The sequence below is a fragment of the Cavia porcellus genome, unplaced genomic scaffold (genome assembly GCF_034190915.1).
Source record: "Cavia porcellus strain 051 isolate PalLab524CR breed Dunkin Hartley unplaced genomic scaffold, mCavPor4.1 scaffold_25, whole genome shotgun sequence".
NCBI classification, from domain to species: domain Eukaryota; kingdom Metazoa; phylum Chordata; class Mammalia; order Rodentia; family Caviidae; genus Cavia; species Cavia porcellus.
The window spans coordinates 49,661,016-49,686,832 of record NW_026947508.1 but is presented as its reverse complement, the minus strand read 5'-3'; the positions used below and the strand labels follow the sequence as shown (position 1 = coordinate 49,686,832).

General features: G+C 47.3%; 1 protein-coding gene across 1 annotated transcript; it reads left to right on the top strand.

Moving 5' to 3' along the window:
• The first annotated feature begins 280 nt into the window (after positions 1–280).
• Positions 281–25,250, top strand: Dhcr24 (24-dehydrocholesterol reductase). Its single transcript, XM_003464069.5, has 9 exons — positions 281–628; positions 3,354–3,509; positions 6,849–6,954; positions 7,568–7,686; positions 9,467–9,730; positions 13,727–13,870; positions 21,904–22,101; positions 22,412–22,590; positions 22,677–25,250. The coding sequence occupies exons 1-9, from the start codon at positions 398–400 to the stop codon at positions 22,828–22,830; spliced, it is 1,551 nt and encodes a 516-aa protein (XP_003464117.1). The 5' UTR covers positions 281–397; the 3' UTR covers positions 22,831–25,250.
• The last annotated feature ends 567 nt before the right edge of the window (positions 25,251–25,817 follow it).

The window sequence follows — 25,817 nt, the reverse complement described above, 5'->3', positions numbered from 1 at the left end:
GGTGCCACCAGGAGAAGGAGGGCGCTGCGCAACACTAGCGCGGGAAACCAGGCTCTGCGACTTGGACCCCACCGCCGACCCGGCCCCGCGGCGCCCCCGGCAGGCAGGCAGGCAGGCGCGGCCCCTCCTAGCGTGCCTGCGAGAAGAAGGTGGAGCGGCCTGGCTCCCGCAGCCAATGAGACGGGCGGGTTCCTGGTCCGATCCCCGGCGCGCCTCGCCATTGGTCGCCGCCCGGGTCTCGGCCCACCGAACCTCGGCGACCCAAGCCAATCGCGAGGCGGCGGGCGACCCCGCGGCTCCCCAGACGGCGGCGGCGGGCGCTGAGCGGAGCGGGCCTTGGGCTACCTCGGCGACCGGCGACGCGAGCCCTGGCCGTTCCCGCGCGGCGCCCGGCACAATGGAGCCCGCTGTGTCGCTGGCGGTGTGCGCGCTGCTCTTCCTGCTGTGGGTGCGCGTGAAGGGTCTGGAGTTCGTGCTCATCCACCAACGCTGGGTGTTCGTGTGCCTCTTCCTGCTGCCGCTGTCGCTCATCTTCGACATCTACTACTACCTGCGCGCCTGGGTGGTGTTCCGGCTCAGCAGCGCGCCGCGCTTGCACGAGCAGCGCGTGCGGGACATCCAAAAGCAGGTGGGCGGGCGGGCGCCGGGAGGAACGGCTCCGGGAGGCTGGAAGGGGAGCGGGAGAGGTCGGGGACGCGGGGGAGGGGTACGGTCGCACGAGCCGGACCGGGGAGGTGGAAAGCGCAGGCCTATCCGCAGGGAAGGAGATTAGTGATTAGTTGCGGGCCGCAGTAGAGAGGAGCCTGGGGGCTGGATTAGAGGTTAAAGTTTATTGTGTGGCCACAAGGTGCTTTGGGCGCTTTTTAGAATAAAGAAGTAAAGTGAATAAAGTCCAGCCCCAAACTGCAGGCGGCCCTTGGGGAGGGAGGGCCCGCTCCTGACAAAGGCGCCCTAACTGGACATCCTGCCTTGTGCCACCCTCCTCAGACTGCCCGGGACCCCGCTGCAGCTCCTGGCCCGGGGCTGGCGTGGGCTTCTGGTCTAGGCAATGTCTTGGCTCTTTCTGCCCCTCCTTATGTTCCTCTGGCATCAGGTTGCCGAGTGTCTGTTTCCTGTTGTCCCTGTTCTGATGGCCACGCGCTGGCAGGAGCCTGAAGATGATGCTACAGGACTCCCGTGAGGGACGAGACTGTAGGCCGGGGGCAGGAGGGTCTGCGTCCAGAAGTGCTCTGCACTGCTGCTTTCGTCTGGGTCCGGAGCCTTGCTTGCCCTCTCCCCAGCTGCACCTCTTTCCCAGTTCTTCCTGTGAGCTTGGATCCTCGATTTACCTGCAAGACTCCTTGATCAAACTGTGAGCTCCTAGAAAGCTGCAACTGTTTCCTGATTCCTTGGCCCATGAGACCTGGCTAGAAGCAGCTTAGTGAATTCTCATTTACCCGCACTAGACAGGTTTTCTGAAGACAGAAAACACGGGTCCCAGAAGACCAACCCCACCCCTGCCCTTGCCTTGTGCCACAGCCTGGCCATTGCTGTCTAGGCCAGGGTGTCTGTTACATATAATCTTAGTAGCAGTGCTGATAGGTCTTGTACCTGTTTTACTAATGGGAAAAATTGAAGTTCAAACTGTGAGTCATGTTGCAGGACGATGGAACTAGTAAATGGGGTTGGAGCCCTGGTTAGCTTGAGGCCACCGCCTGAGCCCTTTTTTTCATTCCCAGCCTTTCCAACCTGTAAGTCTAATTCTGTTGCATAATATGTGGCTTATTTTGCCACCTGCCTGAACAGTGGCCCATTTTTCTGCTCCCTACCTCTCTTTGGCATGTGCGTAGGGCCAAGGGTCGTGTCTCTTGGCATTGCCTCCCCACCCAGAATCTTTGTCAACTCCCATCAAAATCCAGTCCAGCCAGTGTTTTAAGAGTTTCAGCCTTCACTTCTAGCCTCACTGCGGCACTGTAACCCACTCACACACACCTCTGTCCTGAGTTCCGTTATGGACTGCTGAGTTGGACAAAACCAGGCCTGACTGGTCCTGAAATCCTCACCTCATATCCTTTCACCCCCAACTCATGGGATTCCCTTTCTCAGTATCCCCCCCCCCCAGCTTGAACACCAGCACTTCATGTGGCAATCCCAGCGCTTATTGCAAGAAAGCCCTTCCCATTGTTGAGCTGTTTGCTGAACCAGCTCCACTGCCACCTCTGCCAGGAAACCCAGCCAGGATTTGACAGGACTCCTGGCTGCAAGTGATAGAAACTCAGTTTAAAATGACTGGAGCAAGGAACTTTACTGGCTTCCTTCATTCTCAGAGGGGCTGGCTCTTCCTAGCTCAACACTTCCTAGCTTAGATCCATCCAAGAAAGGACCTTCCCTAGAACTGGTTAGATCCTGTATTTGACCAGGAAAATAGAACCAAACCTCTGTCATATGGCTCCCTCTTGGAGTAGAATAAGTCACACCTGGGCCAAGAAAGATGGGGTAAAGAGATAGGTTAAAACAACAAACCTTCCCGGAAGGTGTCCTTCTCTTCAGGAATGGACCACCCATGTTCCCGATGGCTTGTCATCCTCTGGGACACTTGTTCTCTATTTTGTGCTTTGTGCAAATTCAAAATTCTGCCAAAGCTCCTCTTCTCGTTGGCTTCCTGGTCCTTCACCTTCTGTCCCCAGAAGAATGTTCATGAGTGCATGCGTGCTACTACTTGGGATAAGGCTGTTCACAAAATAAGAATAAGTGTTAGCTGTTCTATGGACAGCTGAGCTGTCCTCCTGGGCTTGCAGGCAGTCTTGGCTGTGCATCTTTCTCTGCTAGTTATTGGTGTGGTCTTGAGCAAGTTACATTACATCTTGAGTTTCCTCATCTGCAAAGAGATCTTCCCAGGGGATTGTTATAAAGATGAACAAGACATTATACAATAGATGTCTGGCATGGCAGAGGCACCCAATAAATGACAGTTGTTGATGTAAACCTTTCCTGAGCTTCCCAGTTAATGTTTCTGAAACACTCTGTTGTATTCTAGCTGTTTCTCCGTCATACCTAGTGGAATGTGGTGTGTATGTGTGTATTTGTTTGATACTGGGTATTGAACCCACAACCTCATGTTTACCAAGCAGACACTTGTGCCACTGAACTAAATCCCCGGCTCCCTACCTAGTGGTATAGGATCGAGGCTTTGCTTTTGGCCTTGCCAGTCAGGGAGATGCCAGAGGCTGAGGCCAGAGTCCACATCCGTTTCGTCATTGTGTTCCTCACAGTGTTTAGTGGAGGCATCCTTCCAAGCTTCTCCAGGAAGCAAGGTTATGAGCTTCTCTGACGGTCTCTGTTGGAGCCAGCTCAGCCTCTGTCCCCGGTTGCAGGTGCGAGAATGGAAGGAGCAGGGCAGCAAGACCTTCATGTGCACAGGGCGCCCCGGCTGGCTCACCGTCTCGCTGCGGGTTGGGAAGTACAAGAAGACACACAAAAACATCATGATCAACCTAATGGACATCCTGGAGGTGGACACCAAGAAGCAGGTGAGAATACACAGTTCCCGGCCCAGGGAGGATTGCAGCACTGCCCCCGGTATGGGGGCCTCCTTGCCTCTTCCTCCATATCCTGAAGCAAGGCCTGAGCTACTGTCACAAAGGTCTGCTAGGTTTTCCTGTAGAAGTTTTATAGAAACCATAAAATAAAGCTGTTTAGGCCTGGAGTTTTCTTTGTGAGCAAATTTTTTTAACTGCAGATTCAGTTTGTTTAGTAATAAATATAGGGCTTTTCCAATTTGTTTCTTTTTGGGTGAGCTTTGGTAGTTAGTGTCTTAAAGGCATGTATTCCTTTGAGTGACTTGTGTGAATTATTGACAGAGTCCGTGACATGTCTGCATTGTCCTTAACGATCTGTGGAATCTGTAGCTCAGCTTTGACACTCATTCTTCTTACTGTTAATACGTATCTGCTTTGTTTTCTTCCTGATCAGTTTGGCTACAGACAAATCGGTTTTATTGACCTTCTCAAAGAACTGCATTTGATTTCATTGATTTTATTTTGATCTTTGTTATTTCTTTTACTCCTGGCTTGCTTTTGCTCTTGCAGTGATGAGGATCAAACCCAGAGCTATATATACAGAGCACTTGCTCTATCTCTGAACCACATCACCAGCCCCTTTTTTACAGCCTTTTTATCTTTTTCTTTAATTTTTAAAATTTTTATTTTATTTTATTTTCTTGAGACAGGGTCAGAGTTGCCCAGGCTGAGCTCTGAACTTGAAATCTTCCTTCTTCAGACTGCTGGCATTAAGGTGTGCAAGCCCACACCTCACTCTGGCTTTTTAAAAAGTTTGGGTCATTAGTTTAACTTTTTTTTCTAAAAAAGATAATATTTAGTGCTATAAATTTGCTTAGCACCGTTTTAGAGACAGCCCACAAATTTCATTGTTTTCATTTTTATTCAGTTTGAAATACTTTCTGATTTCTTTTTTGATGACTCCCTTGATGTCTGGGTTGCTTAGAAATTTGTTGGTTAGTTTCCAAATGTTTAAGAGTTTTCTAGACCTTCCTAACGTTTTCTGATCTGATTCCAATTGTGAGAATTTTATTTTATTTTATTTTATTTTATTTTTTGAGACAGGGTCTTGCTACACAGCCCAGGCTGGCTTTGAATTCATTGTGTAGTCCAGGCTGGCCTCAAACTTGTCATCCTCCTGCCTCCGCCTCCCAAATATGGGATTATAGATGTATGCCACCACACCTGGCTAGAAAACATAATTTAGATTAGAAAGCTTTTCGACTTACCCATACTTAACTTCATCGCCCCAAATATGTTCTGTCTGAATTTATATTCTGTATACCTTATATGTATACATATTATATATGTATATCTTGCCATTTAGGGAGACATGTTCCATAAATGTCAATAGTTCACATTAATTCATAGTCATGATCAAATATCCTGTCTACCTATTTTCTCTTATTTTATTGATTATAAAGAAATTTCTGCCTATAACAGTGGATTCATTTATGTCTCTTACATTTCCATTAGTTTTTGCTTCATGTATTTTGAAGTTCTGTTTTTAGGCTTAAGATATTTATGTCCATAGCTCAGTTCACTGATACACTATTTTTTTTTTAAAGTTCTTTTTTTGTATTTCACTTTGGATGGTATTTAAAGTTCTTTTTTTCTGTATTTCACTTTGGATGGGATTTAAAGCCCTTTTTTCTATATTTTACTTTGAATGATATTTAAGTTCACTGATCTTTTCTTCTGCAATATCTAATTGTTCAATTTAGTGTGCCTTTCATTTCAGACATTGTGGTTTTCATTGGTAGAAGTTTTGATTTGTATCTTTCTAATATCTTTGTAATGTCTCTTAAGTATCTGAATATAGAGAATGAAGTTATTACAAGAACTGTTCAAAGTTCCTATCTGCTGATTCTACCATCTGTCAGTTCTGGATCTGTTTTACTTGGTTGATTTTTTTCCTCATTGTGGGTCAAGTTATCCTGTCTCTTTGTGTGCCTAGTGAAGATTGATTAGATTCTGACCTTGTTCTTTGCTGGGTGCTAGATATTGTCATACTTCTGCAGGCCTTGAGCTTTGTCCCTGGAGATAGCTAAGCTAGTTGGAAATAGTTCAGTCCTGTGAGGCCGATTTTCTTAGGCGGCACTGGAATGGCATTGAATTTAGGGTAAGTCGACCCCCACTATAGAAACAAGACCATTCAGAGAACTCCACCAAAGCCTTGCAACTCATGAGGTCTTCCCGGCTTCTGTGGAAGCAAAAGCCATCCTCCATGAGCCCTGCTGCCCCCTGCTCCTTTGCTTGGTGGCGCATTCCTTAGCCTTGGCCTCAGCTTTGGAAATACCCACCGTGTAGACGCCAGTTGGTACTCAGTCTAGTGCCCCAGCAGCGCCCATCACAGTTCTGCAGCTTCCTCTCTGTGCACTGTTCCTCTCCTGTGTGCCGTCTGCAAACTCCTTTCTCCATAGTCTTCTTGGGCTCTTTTCCATCTTGGCAACCAGTGCCCAAGGCTCTGGGGGTTCCCTTCTCGGCCCTGCCTGGCCCAGGCAGTAAGCTAAAGTTTTCTCAGAGTTCATGTTTTCTGCCTCTCTGGGTCTCTAACCTTCAACCTTTAAATCTTGTGCACTATGTTGAAAACTTTTGTTTCTTACCTTTTTTGTCTAGCTTTTTGTGGTTGGTATGTGTGTGTTTTCAGACAGTAAGGTAAATCCAGTCCTGATGCTGCATCTCAGCAGGAAGAAGTCTACTTAATATCATATCATGCCCATTACACCACATTAATGCCAAGCATGATGGTGCATGCCTGCAATCCCAGCACCCAGGAGGCTGACACAGGAGGATCACCATGAGTGTGAGACATAGCCAGACCCTGTCTCAAAAAACCCACATGTTTCATAAGAAAGTAAATGATAAGGAGTGATGGTCATAGTGCTGAGGGGTTTTTTGAGGATAACACTATCCATATGTGTGTTTGTAGCACAAATTAGCGATGGAAATATATGGACATGTAGTGAAAAAAAATAAACTAAATCCACTCCATTTAAATAATTTGGAAGAACTGGAATGTGTTTTTGTTTTCTTCCTTACTTTTGCTGAGTCTTTCAAATGACTATTTCTCTTGTAATCTAGAAAAAAGTAAAGCGTTCAGTATAACACGTTTTAAAGGATGTGATTCAAGCCTCAGTAACCCAGCATCAGCATAAGTAAAGGCATTGTAGCGTTGTAGACAGGGCTGGTAATGGCTACTGGAACACCTGTGCCGTGCGCTCAGGAAGGTAGGGAATGTCACCTGTGTGCAGGAACCCTCGTCAGGCCTGGCCACCTCCTTGAGAGTTGGGTCTCCTCTCATGTCCACAGATCGTCCGTGTGGAGCCCTTGGTGTCCATGGGACAGGTGACCGCCCTGCTGACTTCCATTGGCTGGACTCTGCCCGTGCTGCCTGAGCTCGACGACCTCACAGTGGGTGAGGACTCATGTGCAAGGGCGAGAGGAGTCAGACGGTCCCAGGATCAGAGCAGAGGGGACTTGGCCACCTTCCAGCTGGTCCAGAAGTGACCAGTCTCCCATCTGGGACAGAAGTCACTCTGTCATACTTACCTAGCACCAGTGACAAAACTTCACTGTCCACCATTCTGAGAGGCTCAGGTTATCTGAGGCACTTTTTAAATTCCAGTCGGATCTATTTCCTGGGACTTTCATTAGTCCATCCCTACCTGTGGGACTCGAGGATAAGTCCAGTCCACTTTTCTTCCACAAGGCTCACAGGAAGCCTTTTCTTGTATAGGGAGTATCCCCTCCTTCAGCCCGTCCCACAGGTCATACTCCAGCCCTTCGTTTTCACTGACATCTACTTAAAACAAATGCAGATGGATTTTTAGTTTGAGCTGGCCGGAGCGCTCTGTCCACTCACTCCTGCCTCTCGGTCAAGGCCCTTGGCGCCTGAGTGAGCCCAGCCTGCTCACTTCTGCTCGCCAGATCAACCTCAGTGGGAATCTGTGCTAAGTTAATAGCCCCATGTCTGCCATCCCTGCCCTGCCCATCACAGCTCTGCCAAGCTGACACATGTGTCCCTGCAGGGGGCTTGATCATGGGCACAGGCATCGAGTCGTCATCCCACAAGTATGGCCTGTTCCAGCACATCTGTACTGCCTACGAGCTGGTCCTAGCTGACGGCAGCTTCATGCGATGCACACCGGTAAGTTAAGGGTCGGGGGATCCACCCCTGGGCTCGGTTTCAGATGTTCCTGATCACACGTACCCACAGTGCTAACAGAAGTTTGTGTGGCCCCTTCCGAGTGCTTGGACATGTTGTAAATTCTTTATATCTGTTAAAGCATTTATTCCTCCAATAGTCTCTGAGTAAGTGCTCTTGTTATCCTTACTTAACGAGTAGGAGACTGGAGAGCACAAAGAAGTTTGTGATCTTGGCCTAAGTCACATGGATAGTAAATCCTGCAATTGAGACTCAAATAACCAGGTGCCCAGATCCCCATCCTCGTCCATCTGTTACCCCAGGCTGCCTCTCCAGACTAGGTCAGGGTTAGGCATCAGAGCCCTGTGTCACACGATGTAAGGTATAACCAAAAACAAGTACACTGCTTTGGGAAAAGAGAATTCTGCCACCAGAGTAGGATGCAAATATCTGAGTCATTTTACCTAAGGAGTAGGACAGAATTAGAACTGTAAGTCAGGTCTGCCCTAGTAGATGTGAGGGACTCAGAGGTGGAAGGGCCGTTCTGGCTGTGCCTTGAAGCGAATGTTTTAGAGACCCCCTGGCTACTGCACAGAGGTGTGAGCCCCACAAAGGAGTCCTGTTGGAAGCAGTGGCCTTGGAGAAGCCTCAGTCAGGCTTCTCAACAGTGCAGAATGATTTCCTGAATGCTTGCCCGGGCCCTGCCTTCAAACCTGTTTACCACCAGACACACATTCCTGGTGATCTCCTTTTTCCAAGGCTCAGCTCCTCTTGTGTTAAGCACATGGTTGGGAGGACGAGGAGGCGTTTCGTACTTCGTACAGAGCCAAGCGCTTGCTAAGTATCTAATCCTGATCAGCTGCAGTGATCTGGACAGGACAGTTAGCTTGTGAGCCACATGCAAGATCCTTTAGCCTAGGGGTGCTTCTGGAGAGGCTCCTCCTGGCCTGCTACAGACCTGCCTGCCCCTATCCTGTCCCACACCATCTCCTTTGCCTTAGTCACTTCTCATTACTGAGACCAAATACCCACCACCTACAAGTTAAGGGGTGAAAAGTTTATTTAGCTCATGATTTGTAGAGGTTTTAGTTTATCATCAGCTAGGTCCAAGACAGGGTGTGTTGGCAGAGGGGCATTGCAGAGGAGAACCAGTTCATGGCAAGTAGAAGACAAAGACAAGCCTTTTTCTGTCCCTCATATTGTGTCTAGGATGGTACAAAACCGGTTGGAGCTGATCCAGCAATCACCCACTCTTAATCCCAGCATTGCACCAAGAATCAGTGACACACTCTACATCCGGCCAACTCTGACAAAGCCACACCTATGACTATATGAGGCTTTGATAGACATTTAGAGACAAACCATAATACCTCCATACCAACCACTAAGGTGTTCAGGTTTGACAGAGAACACACAGGGCTGGCCCACTGGCAAAGCCAAGATAGGCTGAACTTTTTTGAAAGGAGCTTTTTGAGAGTCAGAATTAGAATGGTCAAAAGGTCAATGACTTTTCTCTGGAAAAGGGAAAAGAAGGAGGTTAGAGACAGCTAACTTTATGGCCACCAAGGAGGTGCTGTGTGGAACGCCCACCTGCGGGCTCGAGTCAGTGACTTGGGAGCCTGGCAGTGGGTGAGGCTGTCACCTGCCGGAAACACTTCTCTTACCTGTCGGGGTGCTGAGAGCAGTTTGTAAAGGTTTGCTCAGCTTTGCAGGAGGCAGGAAGAAAAGGAGTGCCCTTCAGCCGTGGTGCCGGCTCTCAGCAAGTGTCTGTTCTGTGTCACAGTCCGAGAACTCAGACCTGTTCTATGCTGTGCCCTGGTCCTGTGGGACCCTGGGATTCCTGGTGGCTGCCGAGATCAGAATCATCCCTGCCAAGAAGTACGTCAAGCTGCGATTCGAACCAGTGCGAGGCCTGGAAGCCATCTGTGACAAATTCACTGTCGAGTCCCAGCGGCCAGAAAACCACTTTGTTGAGGGGCTGCTCTACTCCCTGGATGAGGCCGTCATCATGACTGGCGTCATGACCGACGAAGCGGAACTCAGCAAGGTGAGCCTGCTGCGGACCGAGGTTGGGAGGGAGCAGGCCTGGGGGCCTGCGTGGGGTTCAGGCAGCAGGCCCTGCCTGCCACGATGTCTCCTTCAGTGACGAGAGCTCATTTTCTCTGCTCCAGTCCCTCTCAGCAGACGCCATCCCTAGTTTATACTGCAGCACCGTTGTGTGATGAGGAAGCTGAGGCTAGAAGAGGTAATGGAAATTTCCATACGATGACAAAGCAAAGATGTCAGTTGTTTGTATGGTGCTTCAGAATCCAGATCAACACTCCTTTAACTCATAGCATGTAACTTTTTCATTTTTGTTTTTTGAGACAGGGTCTCTGTATGTAGTGTAGGCTGTTTCAACTCCTTGCCATCCTTCTGCCTCAGTTAGGATTATAGGCATGTATCACTATTTCTGGCACCATCCAATATTTAATAGTAAATTTTTTTCCAGTGAGGAAGGATTTGTGTAGGCTGAGGCAGGAGAATCAGTGCCAGTTCAAGGCCAGCCTGGGCTACATAGTGAGATGCTGTCTTAAAAAGCGTGCAAATATTAGCAGTGTGGTGGGGAAGACAATCTGGATTCTGAAGCACCACGCAAAAAAACAAAAAACAGAATTTGTGTGATGAGTGTGGCTCAGTGGTAGGAGACTTCCCCAGCATACATTCAGCCTTAGCCCTCCTCTATCAGTGCCTCCCCATGCCAAAAAAAGACAGAGGGAGGAAAAAGATTTGTGTTTTTCCTAAGAGAATTCGAGGGCATAGACAAGGAAAAGGAAAGAAAAGACCACCTACTGCTGTGACCCACAGCCAGGCTGTAAAGGTGTTTGCTGTGTAACCGTGATGAAATAGGTACGGAAAAGGTTGATGCATATTTCTTCACACACACGCAGCCAGGGTAACCAGTTACAACAGTGTGAGCTGTGCCTCGCAGGCCCCTTTCATCTTTGCTGTGCACACACACCCTGACCACACTTCCTACAGCCCAGCGTTGGACACCCACCATCTCACTGCCCAACTCACTGCTGACTGATGACACTTGGCTTTGCTTCAGTTGTTCGGCTCTCGCGCACACAGCAGCGTGAAGATGGCAGCTTCTGTGACATCTGTCCTTGCCCTTTCTAACGTAGGATGAAGTCCTGGCTCAGACACTGAGCATAGGACATGCTGGTAGCTGAGAGCAGCCACCACCCTGGACAGTGCTGCCCTTCCGTCCCTGCCAACACACTCGTGATAGCATCGCTCTTTGATTTTTTGCCAGCCTGATAAGGTTAAAAATAGAATCTCTTTTATTGTCCAGTTCTTGAGTTTCTTCCAAGGTTGAATATTTCTTTGCAGAGTTTTCTAGTGAGTTTGTTACGATCTGGGTCGACCTTCCAGACTTGTGTCGATGTGAGAAGCATGGCCCCAGGGTTTACTGCCTTCCCCACCACACTGCTAACATCTGCCCAGCTGTGCCCACGTTGGAGCGAGCTCCATAGCACTCACTAAGCCCCTACCCCAGAGTTGGAAAGTTAGGTGGTTCCAGGTTTTCCATTATTAATGAAGCCACAAACATCTTTTGTCTATAATTTGGAGCATATCTTATTGCAGAACTAATAGAGGAATGAAAGTGTCCCAGAAGACTTTTAATCTATATCTGTATACTTGGAACATTTGAAAAGCAGAAAAAGACCTGAAAGACCCCTGGAATGATCTCCTCTTCAGACAAGGAAACAAATCCAAGGGAGAGGACTCCTGGGGAACACAGAGCAGTTCTGAATCCTGTGTCTGGCTCCCCTGTGGTTAGCTCATCAAGTACTGTACTGTCCACAGCGTTGATTCCAGCAGCACTGTTAGAGACTGGAGGAAGGTCCAGTCCAGCAGCAGCTGTGACAACACTGGGCACAGAGCCGGAGTATTCTGGGCCAAGGCCTGGTCAGCATGTCACTCAGAACCTCTTATAGTGACCTGGTATCAGAACAGAGGTTTCCCAGCTCTGCTGGGACACCCTCCTAGAGGTGTCCTAGAGGACACCCTCTGTACTGTGGGCTGAGTGAGGGCTGGGGCCCTCTGCCCCAGTACGTGACTGGCAGAGGGGTTTTTTATATCTGACCTGATTCCTTGATTTTCCAAGGAGAAATCCAGGGTCTTCCCAAAAACTCCCTGATTCTGTGGCAGAGAGGCTCGGAGGTCACATTGCCAAGTGTCCCAATAAGCAAGACCTTGATCCCCCAGGTGAACAAGACTGGGGTATGAGATTTAGCAGTGGGGCATCTCGTCATAGGAGCATTTCTTCCAGACTTGGTGGTGTAGAACCCTGCCTGGGACTTTCCCCTGGACTCTGCTGTTCAGGGTAAGGACCAAGAGGAGACCCAGAGGCAGGAAGTGGCTCGCTGTGGGGGTGCTAGGGCTGGAGCTGAAGTCTGTGCTGCCCCCAGCCTCCCCAGCACCCCAGGAGAAACCAAGGATCTGGTGTCTTTATCACTTTCTGCGCTTCTCAGATTCAAAGCTCCTGCTGAGTCTGGGCATCAGGAACACCTGTATCTGGGTACCCTTAGTCTCGACTTCATTATGCAGCAGGTGCCACTGCCAGGCGTGCGGCCAGGTCTCACCTGAGTCAGCTCAGGTTGCTGTGGTTCCTTTTGCATTGTAGCTTCCTGTCCTTACCAGACAGAGGCTGTGTACATCCATGGCACAGCCAGCTGGGGCACACGGGCTGCTGGGCCCATTGCCTGGCGTGTCATGATGATACTCCCAGCCTCCTTCCAGAGTGGGATGACATCCAGATAAAAGGCAGTGGGGAGGGCAGGGGACCACCAGGCTCCCATGCAGTGGGTTGGCCAGTAAGGGACAGAGAGGTAACACTGAGCCCCGCATGCCATGCGCTGTGCTTGGCACATTCCATGTTGTCTCTTACTTGACCACCATGAGGAACAGAGAGAGTATCCCCATCCTGCCAGGGGGGACCTGAGAGGCCAAGCAGCCTGCCCAGGGTCAGCAGGAAACTATGTAGAAAGGACAAATAACCACAGTGTGCATAGGATGGTTCTGGTTTCATAAAGAACTGTGTGTTTGTGTAAATCTAAAAGGCACACAGAAACATGCGCATGCATGCACACTTTTTTTTAATGGTACTGGAAATTGAATCCAGGGCCTTTATAGTGAGCCTTTGTTTTGTTTTGTTTTTTTCCTTTGGAGCCAAGCTCTCACTATGTTGCCTGGCCTGGGCTCAAACTTCCAATCCTGTATATATTTATAGTCGTCACTTTATGTGTGAAGGAATGGGCTCATAGGTTCCAGGCTTCACAGCCAGGGAGGGATGGGACCAGGCAGGATCTGGCCCCAGCTACCCAGGACAGAGCTTATGCCTTTCCAGGGTGCCCTGCCCATGCATCTGCCCAGAGTCCATTTCATGGCTAAGGGAACTGAGAGGCCCAAGAGGTTGAGTCATCTCATGGCCCACAGCAATTAGGGACTGAAGAGTGCTGCAGGTCAGTAGCTGGAGATTAGTGCCTGCAAGTGGGCAAGGTCCTTCTGGCACACTTCCACCTCATGCCAGAAGAGGAGGAGCTGTCTGGTGGAATGCTGTGCCCCAAGGCCCGGAGAGCTGGGTCCAGGGCCAGCAAGGAAGTGCCAGGGTCCCTTAGAGCTGGGTGGTGAGCTGTGACCTCTGGCCTGGTGAGGTGGGAGGAGGGAGCTGCCCACGTGGAGCCCTGCATCATGGTAGGGCTGTCGCATTTTCACATACTGCTCAGGGAATAGGAGCAGCAGGCTGGGATGGGGTCACTCATTTCCCTAGATCATCTGAGCCAGCGGTGCAGCCCTGTGCACACCACCTACAGCCTCTGCATCTGCAGAGAGCACCATTGCACCCAGGCCCACTTGGCTTTTCAGATTCAAGGCGGTGATGACATGACAGCTCTGGAAAGCCAGCTATGCTACTGGCAATCTGTATTGCTGTCACTGCCAAGTGGCTGCTGGTGCTCGGCTCTGTGCTGATCAGTGTGGCCTCTTGTCATTTCAGCTGAATAGCATCGGCAATTACTACAAGCCCTGGTTCTTCAAGCATGTGGAGAACTACCTGAAGACAAACCGGGAGGGCCTGGAGTACATTCCTCTGAGACAGTACTACCACCGCCACACTCGAAGCATCTTCTGGGAGCTCCAGGTGAGGCCAGCTGTTGCCCAACTGTGTCCCGAGGGATCAGAGCAGACACAGATAGTGACAAAAGCAGGCTGTCACCAGGGTGCCAGGAGTGGGCTCGTGGGCTGCACTTCAGGAAACATAGACCTCTCCTTTCCTTCAGAAAGGGTCATCCTTCTGAGTAGATGGGCTCTGCTGGGCAGAGCTGGAGAGGAGGAGGAGGAAGTGGCCAACTCTGCCCCCGGCAGGAAGGCCATCGGGGTGCCCCCGAAAGGTAGACAGGAATTTGCCAGTGGGGGGAGCGGGGAGACATTGAGAAAGGTCCCTCAGGAGATGCTTGAGCAGGGAACTGAAGGTGAGGATGGCAGAGAGCCCAAGCAGAGGGAAGCCCCAGGCTGGCAGGTTGGCTGCTGTCAGTGGACGGCTCACAGGGTGTGATTCATGTGCGGTGCTGTGCAGCCAACACCCCTGTGTGCCTCCAGAACCTTTTCCTCATCCCAGAGGGAACCTCACCCCATGAGCAGGTCACTCTCCAGCCTGCCCCCAGCTGTGGCAACATTAAATTGACTGTCTGCTCGGAGGGTCTGCTCCTTCCAGATACCTCACATGAGCAGGAATTGTGCGGCATGTGCTCAGGGTGACTGGCATCTTTCATTTTGCAGAGGGTTTCCGTGTATATTTCCCATAGCATTTCATTTCTTTCCCTGGCTGGATGATGCTCCGTCGACATACTCTGCTTTTCCACACATCTGTTGATGGGCATTTGGACAGTTTTAGCTCACTTGCTCTAGCTCTCGCTCTCGCTCTCTCTCTGTCTCTCTCTGTCCTCTTCTCTCTCTATTTCAAGGATGATAAAAAAAAAAACTACAAAAAATTTCAAAACACATCAATCAAGGGGAAGCAATGGTACATACACTGCACATTGGCATCCCCAAATCATTCACCCAGAGCACAAGATGCCTGCATTCAACTATGAATAGTGCCAGAACAGATCTTTCTCTTCAGTGAACTCAGAGAAATCTGTACTATAACTGTCTGAACTATTTTTTATATACATACACATCTATATTTTTTCTCTTTAACTCATCATACTAATGAAGCAATACGATGTTTACACATGTATGTCTTATTTATTTCACTAATGAGCATGGTCTCAAGTTTCATCCATTTACCTATAAAAATCTCCAGTTTATCCTTTATGACTGAGTAGTACTCCATAGCAAAAAACTACCACATCTTTTTTATCTATTTCTCAGTCAGTGGGCATTAAGGTTGTTCCCAGATCCGGCTATTAAAAACTGTGCTGCTATAAACACGGGTGCACATATATCACTGTGGTGTGATGCTTTTAATTCTTTTGGGAAGATACTCCCAAGGGGAATAGCTGGGTTGAATAGGACCTCCAGTCCTAGTTTTTTGAGGAACCTCCACACTGATTTCCACAGTGGTTGCACCAGCCTACACCCCCACCAGCAGTGGAGAAGGGTTCCTTTTTTCCCCTACAATCCCTCCAGCGTTTGTTATTGGTTGATTTCTTGATAGCAGCCATTCTTTCTGGGATGCAGTGGAATCTCAGTGCTGTTATAATTTGCATCTCTTGAATGGCCAGTGGTGTTGAACATTTTTTCACATATTTGCTGCTTGTATTTCTTCATCTGAGAAGTGTATTCATTTCACATGTGCATTTCTGGTCTTTAAATCTGTCAGGACTGATTTTTTTTTTAAACATGTTTTCAGTGGTAATCCTTTGTCTGAAGAACAGCTGGCAAACATTTTCTCCCTCATTGTGGGTTGTGTCTTCACTCTGTTGGTGATTTCTCTTGCTGTGCAAGTTTTTTAGTAGGATGAGATTTCAGTCATTGACTCTTTGTGATAGTTCTTGTGCAATTGGGATTTTATTCATAAAGTCTTTACGTACACCAATGTCTTCAAGAATTTTACCTGCTCTATCTTTTAGCAGATTTAAAGTTTCTGTTTTAACATTTAGATCTTTGATCTATTCCTATTTTAACTTAGTACATGGTGAAAGATATGGGTCTAGTTTCAATCTTTGGCAAGTGTAGAGATGGTGTTTCTGGCACCATTTATTAAAGAGGCTATCTTTAGCACCTTTGTCAGTGTAAGGTGGATTAGTATGTCTGGAGTTGTTTCTGCATCTTCTAATCTGTTCCATTCATTTTTGGACTTGCTTTGTTTTTTGTTTTTTCCAATACTGTGCTGTTTTTATCATAGGAACTTTATAGTATAGTTTCAAGTCAGGGATTGTGATGCCCCCATCTTGGCTTTGTTACTCAGGATTACCTTTCCTATTCTAGATCTATTCTGGTTCCAAATGAATTTTAGGATTGTTTTCTCTAATTGTGTGAGATATGCTATTGAAATTTCGATTGGAATCACATTAAATCTGTGTAAGAGTTTTGGAAGTACGGCCATTTTCAATATATTGGTTGTTTCCTACCCAAGCATGAGATATCTCTCCACTTTCTAATATCCTCTTCAATCGCCTTTTTTCAGAGGACTGTAGTTTTCAATATAAAGGTCCTTTACATCCTTTGTTAGATTGATTCCTAGGTATTTCCTCTTGGGGGTATGCTATTATAAAAGATACAGTTTCTCTGATTTCTCTCTAGTGGTTTGTTATTCATGCATAGGAAAGCTATTGATTTTTAAGTCTTTTGGTGGATTTTTGGGGATCTTCTAAGTAGATTATCATGTCATCTGCAAATAACAGTAGTTTAACTTCCTTTCCTATCTCTCTTCCTTTTCTTTCTTTCTTTTTCTTGTCTAATTGCTCTAGCTACAGTTTCCAGGGCTGTACTGAGTTACTTTTATTTATTTTTTTATTTTATTTTATTTTATTTTATTTTATTTTATTTTTTGTACCAGGGATTGAACTCACAACCTGGTGCTTGCCAGGCAGGCACTTACGGTGTTGAACTAAATCCCCAGCCCCTCCAGGGCTATATTGAATAAGAGTGGAGACAGTGGACATACTTGTCTTATTCCTGATTTTAGAGAGAAAGCTTTCAGTTTTGTCCATTTAGTATGATGTTGGCTGTTGGTTTGTCATAGATGGCTTTTATCAGGTTGAGATAAAGATCATCTAGTCCAATTTTTTGTAAGGTTTTTATCAGGAATGGGTGCTGGGCTTTGTCAAAAGCTTTTTCTGCATCTACTGAGATTATCAAATGATTTTTGTCTTTGGTTCTGTTAATATGATGTATTACATTTATGGATTTACGTATGTTGAATCACCCCTGCATCCCTGGAATGAATCCCACTTGATCAAGGTGTACAATCTTCTTGACAATTTGCTGCAATCTGTTTGCCAGTATCTCACTGAGAATTTTTTTTCATCAATGTTTCTTAGGGTGATTGGCTTGTAATTCTCTTTCTTAATTGGAGCCTCCTCTGGTGTTGTTATCAGGTAATGCTTGGAATGCTTGCTTCCAGGAATGAATTTGGGAGTATTGCGTCCTATTAATTCATAAGGGTTTGAGAAGCAGTGGTGTTAGGTCTTCTCTAAATTTCTTGTAGAATTCAGCGGTGAATTCATCAGGGCCGGGATTTCCTTGTTGATAGGTTCTTAATTATATCTTGAATTTCATTTGTTGATATTAGGTTGTTTAGGATTTTTATAGCTTCTTAATTCAGCTTTGGTAGTTTACATTATCTAGAAATCTGTCCATTTTTTCTGTATTTTCATCTTATTAAAATACAAGTTTTCAAATTAGGTATAGATGATTTTCTGGATGTCTGCAGGGTCTGTTGGGATTTCACACTTTTCATTCCTAACTGCATGGATTTTAGTTTTTTCTTCCCTTTTTTTGATAAGGTTGGCTAAGAGTTTGTCAGTTTTAATCTTAAAAGAACCAAGTCTTTGATTCATTGATTTTTGTATTTTTTTTAAGTCTCCAGTATGTTAATTTCTGCTCTGATCTTTATAATTTCCACCCTTGTATGCTACTGGTTTAGCCTACTCTTTTTCTAGAAGTTTGAGGTTCAACATTAACTTGTTTATATGCACTTGCTGTTTTCCTGATACAAGTATTTACTGATATGAGTATATACTGCTTTCATTATATCCCACAAGTTCCAGTTTGTTTTATTGTCATTATCATTTAGCTATAAAAACTGTCTAATTTCTTTAAAATTCATTGCATTGTGGTCTGATAGTATGCATGGGATAATTTGAATTCCTCTGCATTTACTTAAGCATGTTCTATGAGCCAGTATAAAGTCTGTTTTGGAGAATGATCCATGTACAGCTGAGAAGAAAATGTATTCTGATGTTGTAAAGTAAAACCCTCTATATATAGACATCTACTAGGTCCCTATGTTCAGAAGTTTGATTTAGTTCTAATATTTCTTTATTGACTTTTTTTGTCTAGTTATCTGTGTTTTTGTGACAGTGGGATATTGAGGTCTCCCAGCACAATCATATTAGGGCTTATATGATTTTTAATTCTGTTAATGTTTTATATAATTGGGTGCACTGGTATTTATTGCATATATATTTTTGGTAGTTATCTCTTTCTCTTGGATTGTTCCCTTTACAAGGATATAGTGACCTTTCTCTTAATCAGTCTTGGCTTGAAATTGATTTTTTCTGCAAATAGAATAACTACCCCTGCTTTTTTCTGGGTTTCTGCTGCATGAACATTGTTTTCCATCCTTTGACTTTCAGTCTATGAATTTCTTTTTGAATTAAATGTGTTTCTTGTAAGCAGCATATTGTTGAATCTTGCTTCTTGATCCATTCTGTAAGTTTGTGTCTTTTGCTTGGTAAATTGAGACCACACTAACATTGATGGTTACAACTGATATGTACTGACTTATCCTTGTCATGTTACTGGCTCCCCCATTTTTCCCCCTCCTTCTACTTGTTGGCTTTCCCTGATGAATTCCTTCTGTTGGGGTTCATGGAGCTATAATGCTTATTATCTCTTTCTAGGATGTCTTTCAAAACATTTTGACATGTTGATTTTGTGTTCCTAAATTTCCTCAGATGTTGTTTGTCATGGAAGTATCTTATTTCTATGTCAGTTTTGAAAGATGGTTTTGTAGAGTACATCAATCTGGGTTGAAATTTGTTTTCCTTTAGAACCTGGAGTATTTCACTCTAAGCTCTTCTTGACTTGAGAGTTTGTGCTGAGAAGTCAGCTGTGATTCTGATGGACTTTTCTTTATAGGTGATTTGTTTCTTTTCTATTACAGCTTTCAGAATTCTATTCTTGTGTTGAATTTCTAGGACCTTGACTAAGATATGCCTGACTGTAGATTTTTTTATATATAATTGCTAATTGCAATTCTGTATGCCTCATTTATTTATGTCAAATTCTTTTTCTCTATCAGAAAATTTTCTGTCATGATGTCTATGAACATTTTTAATGTCATTTGTGCTATCTCCTGCTTGTTCATTGACTCTAATTAATCTTAAGTTATTCTTCTTTGTCTCATCTAGCAGCTGCTGGATTGATATCTCATAGTCCCTTAGTATTTTTGAAGAATCTTTCTTTTACTAGTCACTAACTGCAAGCCTGTCTTCAGTATCTGAGATCTGTCTTCACACTGGCCTAATCTCTCTGAATTCTTTCAGTGAAATTTTTATTCTCTTGGGTATCTGCTTGAATCTGCTCTATGGATTCTATATCTTTTGTATGCTGAGCTTCCATAATTTTCTTAAGGTCATCTATTCTTTTATCTGTGTCTGCCTTAGCATCACTAAACATGGTCTTTTAATTTGATTATTTCTGATTTCAGTTTTTCAGAGCCTCCTTCCATTGTTTTGTGGTTACCACTTCGGGGAGGCCAGGTGTAGGGCTTTCAGATTGTCCCACCTCATTGCTCTCTGGATCTGCCTTTGGCGAACTTGATGTCTGTGGTTGCATTTTAAGTGTTTTTTCATTTTTCTTTCTTTTGTTTAGTTTAATTCCTGGCATGATGCTTATAAATTGCCTATGGTGGGTTGCTCTATTTGCTAGTCTTTAGGATTCCTAGGTGATGACTGCTTCTCTGAGGTGTCTTCTAGGAGTAGCTGGTGTTTGGGTTTGAGACATGAGAAACTATTCCTTGTTCCAAGTCTCTGGTTCTTTGGCACTGTGCCACAGTATTTTCTGTGAGTTAGTCTTGGTCATGGAGTACCAGGACAAACAGCTATTTAGAACAATTATGTCAGTTTTGACTATAGTGGTACCAATGGCATCAAACACATTCTAGAGAAACTGTGCTAATCCTTAATTTGCCACTTTTATCTGTATGAACTAGGTTGGTGGTTATATAACAAAATCTAAAACCAGAAAATTATCTGCAGTATACAAGTGAGTTTGGCCCTCATTGGTTAAAATTTAAAATGGATTAAGGAGAAAAATAGAGAAGTATAAGAAGAAGAATAGATTAGAAGTAAGGTGGGAGGACAAACACGAATCACTCCAGCTCTGGGAAACCGGTACCAAAGACTGAAGGAAAAGAGAGATGAAAGGAATAAAAGATAAAAAGAACAGAGCCACAACTGCACAGAGGCTAGAAACCATGTTCACATTTACAGAAAAACAATATCGAGCAATGAAGGACAAAGAAAAGAAAGAATGAAAGGCCACTTCCAGAGTTCATTCTGGTTTCTCTAGCAGACAATTTGTGGAGACAGAGTCCCAATTTGTGCACATCTCTCCCAGCGAGCCGGCAGTAGCTTTTTGACAGGGTGGAGGATAATCTCAGCAGGCCTGCTCCAAAACCAGACTCACTGGGCTCGTCACCAAACCCAGCAGTTTCCATGGGTTTGAGCTCACCTGGGATCTGCTTGATGGAGCTGGCAGCAGTTCGGGGTTCTGAGCTCAGGCAGCCTGTCTTCAAGACGGTTCCCAGGCAATTTCTGCCTCCCACGTATAGAATAAATACACTGCATTCACTGCCAGCCAGTCTGCTGGTCCCCTCCAGTACCACATCTCTCTGCAGAGGCCTCTGGGGTCATCAGCCGCTACCATGACGTGTGTCTCCAGGTTCTAACTGCTCCTCTCACACAGTGAGTCTGGCTCCAGGCGAAGGCACAGCCAGCTACCGCCGCCTTCTTCACTGGAGTTTTTTTTACTCTCTCGGGGGGCTTCAATTCCCAGTCCAGATTCATCTTTGGTGCAGGGGGCCCACTTCACTCCTTGTCTCCTCCCGATGCTCTATTCCAGGGTCGGGACGTGACTCTCAGAGAGGCTGTTTTCTCTGCTGCTCACCATCTTGGCCTCTCCTCCACTGAACATTTTTTTTGACAGGGCCCTTCTTATCTTTGCTGTTGAGTTGACAGAGTTCTTTGCTATTCTGGGTATCATACTATCAGATACATTCTGTATGTTTCTGTTCACTTTCCTTTTTATCGGTACCAGGTCTGTTCACTTTCTTAGTAAAGCCCTGTTAATGTAGCTGAAGTCCAGTTTATGTGTTTTTCCTTTTGGTAACTTGTGCTTTTACTATGGCACTTAAGACTTGCTAGTCAGGCATGGTAGCACACGCCTGTAATCCCAGCACTTGGGAGGCAGAGACCAGGAGGATTGCCATGAGTTCAAGGCCAGCCTGGACTACAAAGTGAGTTCAGGACAGCCTGAACTGCGTAGTGAAACCCTGTCTCAAAAAGACGGTTGCCAAATGCAGTCAGGATGATCCACCCTGCTTTCCTCTGAGAGTGCTGACGTTTGGCTCTTTCACTGTGCTTGTTGCGTGAGTGATGCTGTGCGCAACAGGGGCTGACTATACTCTTCACGTGCTCACTGTCCTCCCAGTGGACACCAGGATGTTGGAAACTAGCCGGAAGGCTGCTAAGCTCAAGCCGAAGCAGAAAGAAGTCAGTGGCGTGAATTTCATGGCTCTTTGTACGTCAAGGAAGGACTTTGTTTCATTCTGTGTGTGATAGGAAATCAGGGGGGCTTTGAGCGGGAAAGTAGCATGGTCTGCTTTTTTGTTTTGAAAGATCATTGACAGTTGAATGCAAAGTGCTGGGGTGACAGGGTAGGAGTGAAAGAAGAGAAGGAAGACTTGGGTTCCTTCTCCCCATCCCAACCTTGGCCTTTCAGGATATCATCCCTTTCGGCAACAACCCCATCTTCCGCTACCTCTTTGGCTGGCTGGTGCCCCCCAAGATCTCACTGCTGAAGCTGACCCAGGGCGAGACCCTGCGCAAGCTCTACGAGCAGCACCATGTGGTACAGGACATGCTGGTGCCCATGAAGTGTCTGCGGCAGGCCCTGCACACTTTCCACAACGACATCCATGTGAGTGGCAGCAGGCGTGGCCCCAGGACTTCACAGCCTCTCCCCTGAGCCCACAGCCCACCTGCTGGGCCTGTCTGCCCTCTCGGCCTCAGTTTTTCCAACTGTAAAGTCAGGCTTTGTCCCTATTACCTGCAGAGGCTTCAGTCACTTGGCAGTGGCCCTGGTGACAAGCACCTCTGTGAACAGCTCCTGTGGGGGCATCAGGGCTGGTAACTCATGCGTTGGGCAGCAGAGCAGGGCCCCTGTGGGAGGGTGGAAGTGTCACCTGCCCAAGAAGAGGCACCATTGCCCACCTGGCCGGCCTCCCCAGGTCTACCCCATCTGGCTGTGCCCATTCATCCTGCCCAGCCAGCCAGGCCTGGTGCACCCCAAGGGAGATGAGACTGAGCTCTATGTGGACATCGGCGCCTATGGAGAGCCACGTGTGAAGCACTTCGAGGCCAGGTCCTGCATGCGGCAGCTGGAGAAGTTTGTGCGCAGTGTGCATGGGTGAGTGACTTGTCTCAAGTGTCTGTCGCCTCCCTGTGCCTCCTGGCACTGCCTGCCAATTCCTCGCTGCTCCTGTCCCTTTGCAGGTTCCAGATGCTGTACGCCGACTGCTACATGGACCGGGAAGAGTTCTGGGAGATGTTCGACGGCTCCTTGTACCACAAGCTGCGCAAGCAGCTGGGCTGCGAGGATGCCTTCCCCGAGGTGTACGACAAGATCTGCAAGGCCGCAAGACACTGAGCCCAGCCTCCAGGACAGACAGACACAGGCGGATGGACCTGCACCATCGCTTCACCCAGCTTGGCTGCTTTCCCAAACGCACATTTTCAAAAGAAACCCCTCCAGAAATCCCACCCAGAGGGCCCCACCAGTGTCCCCATCATGTGTGGGGCAGCCCAGTCAAGTGCAAGTATGTTGGACTTGGAGTCAGGCCACCCTGAGTCCAGGTCCTGGGGTAGTCACTAATTAGTGAGTGTCTCTGGGTGCATCACTTAACCCTCTGTGTTCCAGTCTCTCCATCTATTGATGCAGGTAATTATACCTGCAGGCCGCCTTCTAGGTCAGCACTTGTCACATGAAAGGTGCTTTGTACACCGTAGCTGTTACTATTTCCCACTCAGCATCACATCTGACTAAAGCGCTCTGGATTCAACAGTTGAATCCAAAAGGCCTCCCGCTAGTCACCCCGTGCACAGGTTTGGCTGGAATGATGAAGGGGATGCCCTGGAGTTGTACCGCCATTGCCTGAGTCAGCCAGAAGAGCCTCCCGCCTTCAGGGTGCAGTGGGGCATCAGTGGGGCAGGCAAGTCCAAGATGTGCTGTGCCAAAGCCCAGTCCGATCCCAAAGTTCTCTCTGCTGTCCTTGGCGACATCCTGCCCCGTGTGCTGCTGTCTCAGGCCTGCCCAGCCGTCACTGAGCCCATTGAGAGCTGTGTCCAGGATGTGACTGGAGAGGGTTCTGAGCTCTGAACTGAATCCCAGGACGCATTTTCCTTGGCTTCCCACCCCAGAGATCCCTCGTGTTCCAGGACCAGTTGAGTCATGGTGGGATGCATCTGTACTTCTCTGCAGCTGGGGGGCTGCGGTAAGGAGGACACGGAGCCCCCATCATGTGTTTCATTGAAGAGTCTCGCTTTGGGGCTGAAAGAAAGAAGCATTAGCTGGATTTCTCCTACCCTCATCTCCCCTTTTCTTTATCCCACACCTGCCCCCCAGCTTAGTTAATTTCAGTGCCTTACAAATCCTAAGCTCAGAGAAAGTTAGTTGTGTTTCCCTTCAGAGGGAAGAGAACTTGTGCAGCTCCCTCTGCCTTGCTGTCCAAGTGTGGCTGTTTATGCAGCTCCATCCTAAGATCTGCCAGCCCCAGCTAGAGACCCGAGTGATGACCTAGAGGAAGGAGCTGGGGTCCACAAGGGAGACAGAGCTGAGCTGGTCACAGCCGTGATGGTGATGCTGGACTCAGTGCTTGGTGCCCAGTCCCTGCTCGCCTGTCAGCGGGCTCTGCATCCACAGGCAGGTGTTCATCCCTCCACGCTGCAGTTTCCTCACCTGTCACCCTGGTCAGGTGAGACCTTCCTGGAGTCCTTCCAGGTAAAGTCTTAGACACCACTGTTGCAAAGCCCAGGGAACCAGCCATTGTTCATGTTGAAAGAAGAAAAATAAATGATGCAGGTGACACTTGGGGATTATCTGTCACTTAAGGTCCTTCAGTTCCAAGGCAGCTCCCATCCCATTTTCAGCAAAGCTCTTCTGGGGCTGGTCAGGAAGTGTCCATCTCACCCTTCCACTGCTAGTGTTTGTAGAGCCACCCTGTGACGGACGCTCTCCCCTTCCCCACAGGGCTGGGCTCCCTGCAAAGAGTGGCTCAGCACGGTCTTGCAGGCACAGTGTCCTTGTGGCATTCAGAAAGTCTTCCTTGCCATTTGGCGCCTGGAGGGGACAGAAGACCCTCGTTCTCTAGTCTGAAAAGCACACAAGTACTAATCTGTGTGATCCTTTGCTCGGCACTGAACTGATGACTCTACTTCATTTAGACGAAAGGTTACCCGAGCTAGTTTAATCCACCGGCGCAAGGGCTTGACCTTCAGAGCCACCATCCAGGAGGCCCTGGGCTGTAGCCACAGACGCTGGCAGCAGTGTTACCCTTAGTCCCCTGACCAATATCCAGCCTTCCATGGACCTTACCTGGGAAGGGGAGGTAATTTGGAGTCAGACCAGCCTCAGGTAAATGAGGCTTCAGCAACATCTTGCCTAGGAAAGTCTTCCAAGCATGAGCTGAGTTCCAACTTTGCCTGCAGCCTGTCTGTCCATCTCTGCAGCAGACACCCAGTGGAGCTGAACTTGGCATCAGTGGGCAGCATATAAAGAGCAGTTGTGCCTATCCCCTCCAGAGCCTGTTTCTTGCCTGCATGAAGGATTTCTGTCAGATCAGTGACAGCCATCTCCCTTGGCTGAAAGGAAGTACTACTGTTTATTAGAGAAGAGAGGTGGAAATGGTAGTGTATGGTGTGTGATTATTTTTTCATTGGTCATAAGAACCACAGAGAAAGGCATGAGTATCCCATCGGGCTTGCAGCTGCAGCAGCTGTGCCTGTGGACTCATGTTCCTGTGCTGTGGGGCTGCTGCTTCTGTGAAAATAAAAAGTCTGGTCTGAAGCTGACCCTTGTCTTTTGTTTTGTTTTGTTTGTTTGGTACCAGGAATCAAACTTGGGACCTTGTGCTTGCCAGGCAGCTACTGTGCTGCTGAGCAGGGGACCACAGTGTGGAGTCCGACCTGGGTTCAGATGCAGCTGTATCAGCACCCCCCGCTACACCCACATGCCCATGCACAAGGGCTAAGAGAATATGTGGAACAGAGCAGTGGGCTGACAAGTCCCTTTCTGTCATTGCCCAGGGTGATCCAGAATAGATGTTCCTGAGATCTCTATCTGTAAGCCAGAGGCCAGGTTACAGTGAGGCAGTAGGCGAGTGTCCAGGTAAGGTGGTGGCATGGGCCAGGGCGGGGCTGACATGGTTATCAAATCTGGCTGCAGTCCTGGCTTTCTCACTCAGTTGTGACCAACTAATTTTGACAAGCTGATTGGTCATGTTAAGAGTAGTTTCCTCATCTGTCAGATACCTTCCTCTGCACACAGCTGAACTGCATTTCCCAGCCTCAGAATTGCAGTCAGAATCTTTGGTTAACTTTTCTCCAGGGTACTGTGAACAGAAGTGTAAAAGCCACATG

Bases quoted from the DNA above. Each gene is read 5' to 3' on its own strand.
- Dhcr24 (XM_003464069.5), top strand. From the start codon at position 398: ATGGAGCCCGCTGTGTCGCTGGCGGTGTGCGCGCTGCTCTTCCTGCTG. The intron at 6,955-7,567 runs GTGAGGACTCAT...GTGTCCCTGCAG, and splicing joins GCTCGACGACCTCACAGTGG to GGGGCTTGATCATGGGCACA. The intron at 9,731-13,726 runs GTGAGCCTGCTG...TTGTCATTTCAG, and splicing joins ACGAAGCGGAACTCAGCAAG to CTGAATAGCATCGGCAATTA.